At 40.4% G+C, this 6,682-nt stretch overlaps 1 protein-coding gene across 1 annotated transcript in view; it reads left to right on the top strand.

Moving 5' to 3' along the window:
• The window catches only part of LOC118749126 (ribose-phosphate pyrophosphokinase 1-like), a 537,936-nt gene that overhangs the window by 419,886 nt on the left and 111,368 nt on the right, over positions 1-6,682 (top strand). Inside the window, exon 3 of the mRNA XM_036483895.1 lies at positions 690-758. Within this exon, the coding sequence (XP_036339788.1) occupies positions 690-758 (69 nt within the window). The remainder of the gene's footprint in view (positions 1-689; positions 759-6,682) is intronic.

The following is a 6,682-nucleotide window of genomic DNA, read 5'->3' as shown; positions in this document are numbered from 1 at the left end:
AAGTATACTCGTTACAGCGAGCTTAATATACAAAATTGGGGGTCTTTTGAAATTATCTTGATTACAAAATAGTGTAACACTAAATCTTCAAAATTAGTATATACTTCACACTCCAATTGCTTTCGTTCAAATATATCAAAAGAATGAATTGGTTTTAAAAATTATTTAAAATAAAATGCTATAAAAAGATTTTAAATTTGTTACTCTACTAATTGCATTTTTGGATGTTTGCCCATTTGAGTTAATGGTTCCTGGTATATCCTAAAAATATAAAGTGGGTGTTCATTTAACTGCTTAAATAGCCTCGTAAACTCATAAAACGTGTAAGTTAGTAAACTCGTAAACCATCAAAATGTGTATGCAACTGTATTTACATAATACAAGTTTACACAATGATTTTGACACGTAAACTTGATGGTAACCTTTTAAATGTGCAAAATGCAAATGAAATGAGCCTCAATATAATTTTTACCGAAAATATTCAACATTTTTAAATTAGATGAGATAATCGTTTTGTACATAAATAATGCATTTTAGATTTTTACATGTTCTTACATTTTGTTTAATGAGGTGCATTCATATAACACCGTGTGCAAACTTTTAAGTTTACGCGTTTCGTAAGTTTACACGGTTAGATAAGTACCATTATAATATTTCTAAAGCTTTTCTTTTTTCATTTTCCAATACAGTTGCAAGGTGGCGAAGACGGCTACGATAACTTGAAGTTCGCTAAAAAAAACTACGACTGGAAATTTAGGGTATTTACAATTAAAAGTTTCACATAAATACATATGTACATAAACTCATAAGTACTCAGAACTAGTCGTATCATAAATCGGTGTCATGACATAGCCTCAAGTGGCATAACTCCAGTTTTAAAATTGGGGATTATGTCACTCCTTGCATAGTGACATAAACCCAATTTTTTTACTTGGGGTTATGTCACTATATAAGGACTGACATATTTCCAAACGAAAAGGCGACAAAATTCCAAATCCCTCATGTAATTTTGCAGACCAAAAGAATTTGGAATGTGAAAGAGTAATGATAATGGCATTTTTATCAAAACACTGTCATAGAAGCTGGCTTTGCCTACATTATTTTCTTGTCAACGCCTATAGGTACGGTGACCATATTTATGGCAGCCGAATACGGGGCAAAAAAATATTTTTGCCAATTTTTTTCACTAAAGGTAGAGGATTTAAAAAAAAAAATGTTTAATGATCCTCAATTTATTAGCGCCGAAACAGTATCTTTATTTGGAATATATTTTTTGATCTTTTGTTAAAGCACCACATAAATATTTAGTAATACCGCCATAGTCAGCAGAATTTGTTACACACATTGCTAGGCAGGGAAACATGATGAAAATATCCAACTACTTTTGAAGGACGAGTGTTATTCAACGGATTATTTTCGGAAAGCACAATGCTGTGAATAGCATCCGGAACGAGCTGAATTGCAAAGCGTATCTTTGAAGGGATCCACTCCCCTTCCAAACTTTAAGAACTTCTTTGCTTTTATGATATTGTTCCTGGTTGCCTTCTAATTTAGAGTCTTATGTTGAAGATACAATCCTTCTTACAATCAGCAATCAGCGAGTTTCTTCTCTCGTCACAAAATTTGAAAATTGACTTCTCAGAAAGGCACATTGGACAGGTAAAAACAGCAAGCTGTGTGTATTTTGTTGTTGGTTTATTATTATTATTATTATCACAACACCTCAACCAGACCAAGAGTGTCTATAAATTTCATAATAGACCCCAGGGAAAGTGAGTGTATTTGCTCCTCTCATGGCCAGACGTGCCCTATGCTCCTATACCTCCTGCGTGCAACGGCCTCATACTCCATAAGAAGGTGTAGGGGAGTCCTAATATGTTTTTTGCCTGACGTTGACCCATAGTGCCACGGCAGTGCAGTTCCCTCAGTTTGCAATTGTCCGTTCTGAGCATTTTTGTTTTATGGTGTTGGGTCCCACTGCCAGAAAGGGCTAAGGTCCTATCGGGGTCGAGGAAGCGGCCATTCTGGCCAGATGATCAGCTTCCTAATTTCCTGCAACCTCCATGTGCCCTGGTACCCACACAGAGCATTAAGCCTCTCGACGCACACCAAAACCAAGGAGGACTTGATCTCGAATGATGAGAGGGCCATAAGTGCCGCCTGACTATCACTTAGTATAAGTATCCTTTCATTCCTATAGTTGCTGCTAATGTTAATCTCAGCGCACATTCTGATGGCATATACCTCCGCTTGAAAGATGCTAGGGAAGGTTCCCAGAAGCACCGAAAGCTTCAGCCTGGAACCGTACACGCCTGCTCCAATCCCCGCAGGTGTTTTAGAGCCGTCAGTATACCACTGTATTGTGCTCGCCTGTATGTGACTCTCCATAATAGAGGTACACCAGGTCGCCTTGTTATAAGTGTGGGTCCTGATATTTCTTTTGAAGACCACTTCTCCGTTAATATCGTCCCTGGGGAACAAAGCCAGGGGGAGATGGGTACCTAGCTTGTCCCTGTTCCTAGATGATAACACTGCCTTTGCCGAAGCCCTCTCTCGCAAAGTTAAGGAGGGTTCGCATTGCAGCCTGTTCAACTGAGAGATGCAGTGGCTCGAGTTCCAGCATTACCTCCAGCGCTGCCGTCGGGCATGTGCGCATTGCTCCCGCAATGCAAACACATATCAAACGTTGAATCTTAGAGAAGGTCTGCCTCACCGTTCGCATAGTAGTCCTATAATACCAAGCCACCGCACCATAAGTCACTATAGGTCTCACTATCATGGTGTATATCCATCTGCGGATCCTCAGAGTGCACCCCCAGGATTTACTCGCTAGACGTTTGCACACCATCATCGCTCTCGTGGCCTTAGAGGTGACCGTATCAACATGGGCCCTCCACAGAAGCTTGGAGTCCAGGGTAAGCCCCAGATTCTAAACCTCTGTGGCGACAGTGATTACAACCCCGTCCAAGGTCAAGTTCCTCATCCCCTGGAGATTTCGTTTCTTGGTGAAGGGGACTATAGCTGTCTTAGAAGGGTTGATATTTAAACGTACGTCTGCGTACCACCTTTTTGCAAGGTTAGGACCTCTTTGGACGATGTCACAGAGAGTACTAGCGAACTTTTCTCTAGCGATAATCACTATGTCGTCCGCGTACCCTAGGCAACGGACGCCCTCGTTAGTAAGCATCTGTAGGAGTTCGTCCACAACTAAGCTCCACAGTAGAGGAGATAATACCCCCCTTGCGGACACCCTTTTGTCGTTTGTATTTGAAAGACGCTATCACCGACTTCAGTTTCGGCGATTCTGGTCTGAAGTAACCTTGTTATCCATCTTCGGATGGTTGGCTGAACGCTATGTTTCTCAAGAGCTCTGTCGACTCCCAAATGGGAGGCGTCATCGAAGGCTCCCTCGATATCGAGGAAGGCACAGAGCACCACCTCATCACACTCAAAGGCCACTTGTACTTCCTCCGTTAAGGCATACAGCGCAGTATCCGTGGATCCATTCACCCTTTACGCGTGCTGATTGGAATGCAGAGGGGTTTGTTTCAGAGTGTTAAACTTGATTTCATGGCCAATAATTTTGTCCAATGCCTTTAACATAAAGGATGTGAGACATATGGGCCTGAATGACTTGCCAAGAGAGTAACCTCTCTTACCTACCTTCGGGTTAAAGATGACCCTGGCCCTCTGCCACACCTTGGGAATGTGGGCCAGTGCTAGACTGTCCCTCATAATATCCACAAGATGTGGAAGTAAGAGTTTCCCGCCCTGCTTCAGCAACACAGGACATACACCATCCACCCCAGGGGCCTTGTACCGTTCGAAGGAGTCCAAAGCCCACCGCACTGTTTGCCGGTTTTTAGCCAGCTTCCAGTCCGGTGGGGATGGCCTGAACGCACGGAACATCGTATCCCCGCGGTGGAAATGGCGTCCGGAAAGTGGGCCGACAGCAGGGCGAGTGCCCTTTCCTGTTCAGTACCGGAAAAAGTCCCATTAGGTAGCCTAATAGCCATTATGGTCTCTGTGTTGTCTCTTGCTAAGGCTTTATTTAGCCTAGCAGCTGCAGGAGTAGATGCGATGTTCTCACAAAAGATCCTGAAACTCCTACGCTTGGCCTTTCTAATCTCCTTATTGTATTTTGTCGGTGCGCTTTTTCCCGGTGCGCTTTGCCCTATTGAAAAGTCTTCGCACCTCTTTCCTAAGAACTGAGAGTTCCCTTGACCACCAGCGAGGCTGAGCTTTCCCCTTTGGCTTTGACACGGGACAGCTGGAGGTAAAGGCATCCAAAATAGTGCCGTTCAGCTTGTTGACCCTGTCCTCTAACTCCATACAACCCACCTTTCTATGTTGTGCCTCTATCCTGGTTAGGTTCAACCTAAATACCTCTACATATTTACCCCAGTCTGTTTTCCTGGGGTTTCTCTTTGGGTGATCTGTCAGAACCTCAGCTCCTAGTGCAAATCGGATAATCCTGTGATCCAACAGTGAAGGCTCAGATGAGACCCGCCACTGAGCGATCAGTGGACTGGCCAGTCTGTTGCTGAGAGTGATGTCAAGTACCTGCTCTCTGACCCTAGTTATTAACGTTGGTTCATTACCGACATTGTGGATGCACTGATTATGTATTCTAATAGGCACTCACCCCTACGTATCCGACCTGCCCCACTCTATATTGTGGGCGTTCACATCGCAGCCGAGAATCGCAGAAAGTGGTCTCCTGCGGCAGAATTCCAACAGCTGCTGTACCTCAAGAGACGGCACATTGGCGTTGGCCCCCGGAAAGTAGGCTGCAGCCAAGATCACCTCTAGTTCCCTCCCGTTAACCTATAAAGTAGCTTGGACCACTACCAGATCCTGTGTAAGAAATTCTGTAATGCAAAAATAATTAATATTATTCTTCAGCACTACGCACGCTCTGGGCCTCTCGCAGGAGAGGTCCCAAATTACCTTATTGTTGTTATGATTGAGGCCCCTCACCTGGCCTCTGTAGGTCCACGGTTCCTGTATCAGTAGGTGTTCTGACCCCTAAACTACTAAACTAAAAACTTGAAAAAGGCAAAATGAGATTTGAAAAAAGAGTAAAAAGGCATATATATTTTTATTTTGTTATGTATTTCCTTTATGTACAATGTGCATGTCTAATTAAAGATATTAAAAAATACATATAGTGGTAAAAAAATTATAGCCAAGTTTTAGCGTATTATTTTCGTTGTTATTTAGGCTTGGTTATTTTTTTATAATAATATAGTTCATTCTTTAACAAAACCCGTGTAAATCCAAAGTTCCAAATTTGTGCAATATTAAAAAAAAATGGAAGAAACTTTCGTACAAATTTAGAGCTTTTTTTAATTCTAAAAACTTAATCGTAGTTTTTAGCCCTTTGAAACTTGTACTTTATTCTCCTAGAATTAAATGGGCTACAAAACAGCATACTCCGAATCTAATTTAAAAACTCGAAATTTTTACGAAAATTTGTTGAATTTGTTTTTAATTATTATTAATATTATTAATAATTAAGGCAGTGGCACTCGATTGGTACATTTGTACAGATTAGTACATTTTTATATTGAGCTATTGGTGCAAAATAAAAAAAATGGGATTTTTTTTTGTAGTCAAAAGATTGGTACAATATAGCGATGTTCTATTGAAAAATTTCAACAAATTAATTTTCGTGATTGGGATAAAGAAAAACATTTGGGTATTCACAGGATACGATTTGCACCAAATTTTGGCAAATACCCAATCGTGTGACACTGCCTTTAAACTTGTGTTTAGACGGATGTTGTTAAAGAATGAACTATAAAAAACTAACCAAAATTAAATAACAAAAAAAAAAATATTTTAAAACTTGTGAAAATTTGGTGCAGCTATAATTTTTTCGACTAATGTACATTAGACTGCATCGCCACAAAAAAAGTTGCGGTTTTTCCGGCGGAATTACCAAACCTAGTATATTTTATGACTTCTACCAAAATATTTCGGAAAAATATTAAGCTGGACCGGTTTGAAAATACCTTTAAAAATCCCCTCGGACGACAAAACAGTTTAAGTTAAAAAATCTACATAAAAATATTAAAAAATTGTATCAACGGAATCATAATAATGAGATTTTTGATGATGTTTTTTAACTTTTTCAAAGTTTTGTGTAAGAAAAAGTTGAAATGAACAATATTTTTACTATTACCAATCAAAATACTAAAAAAGTGGATTTTTCGCATTCGCATCAAATGATACGAATACTTTGCGAATGCGTATGTGTACATGTGCATAGAGTCCACTCTAATATTGTTGAAATTTCTCTAAATCTGTCTAACAGGGTGCGGACAATAAGCGGCTATTAGCTTCAGGCGCTAAACGGTTAAGTAGTATATCAAGCAACATTGTACTGCTAAAAGTTTAATAAGCAGCCTAGAAATAATTTTAGATTCCTCCGGCGAAAGCCAAGGCTCGTATGTAGAATCTGAACACATTAACAGATGTGAAATTAAAGCTCATTTGTAGGCCTATCTTAAAGAAAAACGAGCTCATCTCGGTGAAAATTCTCTCGATTGGTAGAGAACTAAACTGAAATACGACAAACTGACATATCTGGCCCGCATATATTTGAGCGCTCCACCCGCTAGCGTCCCAAGTGGTTCAGTGCATGCCGGCTTTATATACGAGCCTCTAAGAAATCGCC

The sequence above is a fragment of the Rhagoletis pomonella genome, unplaced genomic scaffold, assembly GCF_013731165.1.
Source record: "Rhagoletis pomonella isolate Grant_MI unplaced genomic scaffold, Rhpom_1.0 Rhpom_scaffold_00014, whole genome shotgun sequence".
Taxonomy (NCBI): domain Eukaryota; kingdom Metazoa; phylum Arthropoda; class Insecta; order Diptera; family Tephritidae; genus Rhagoletis; species Rhagoletis pomonella.
Note: the sequence above shows the minus strand (reverse complement) of the source record. Positions and strands in the feature narration are given on the sequence as shown.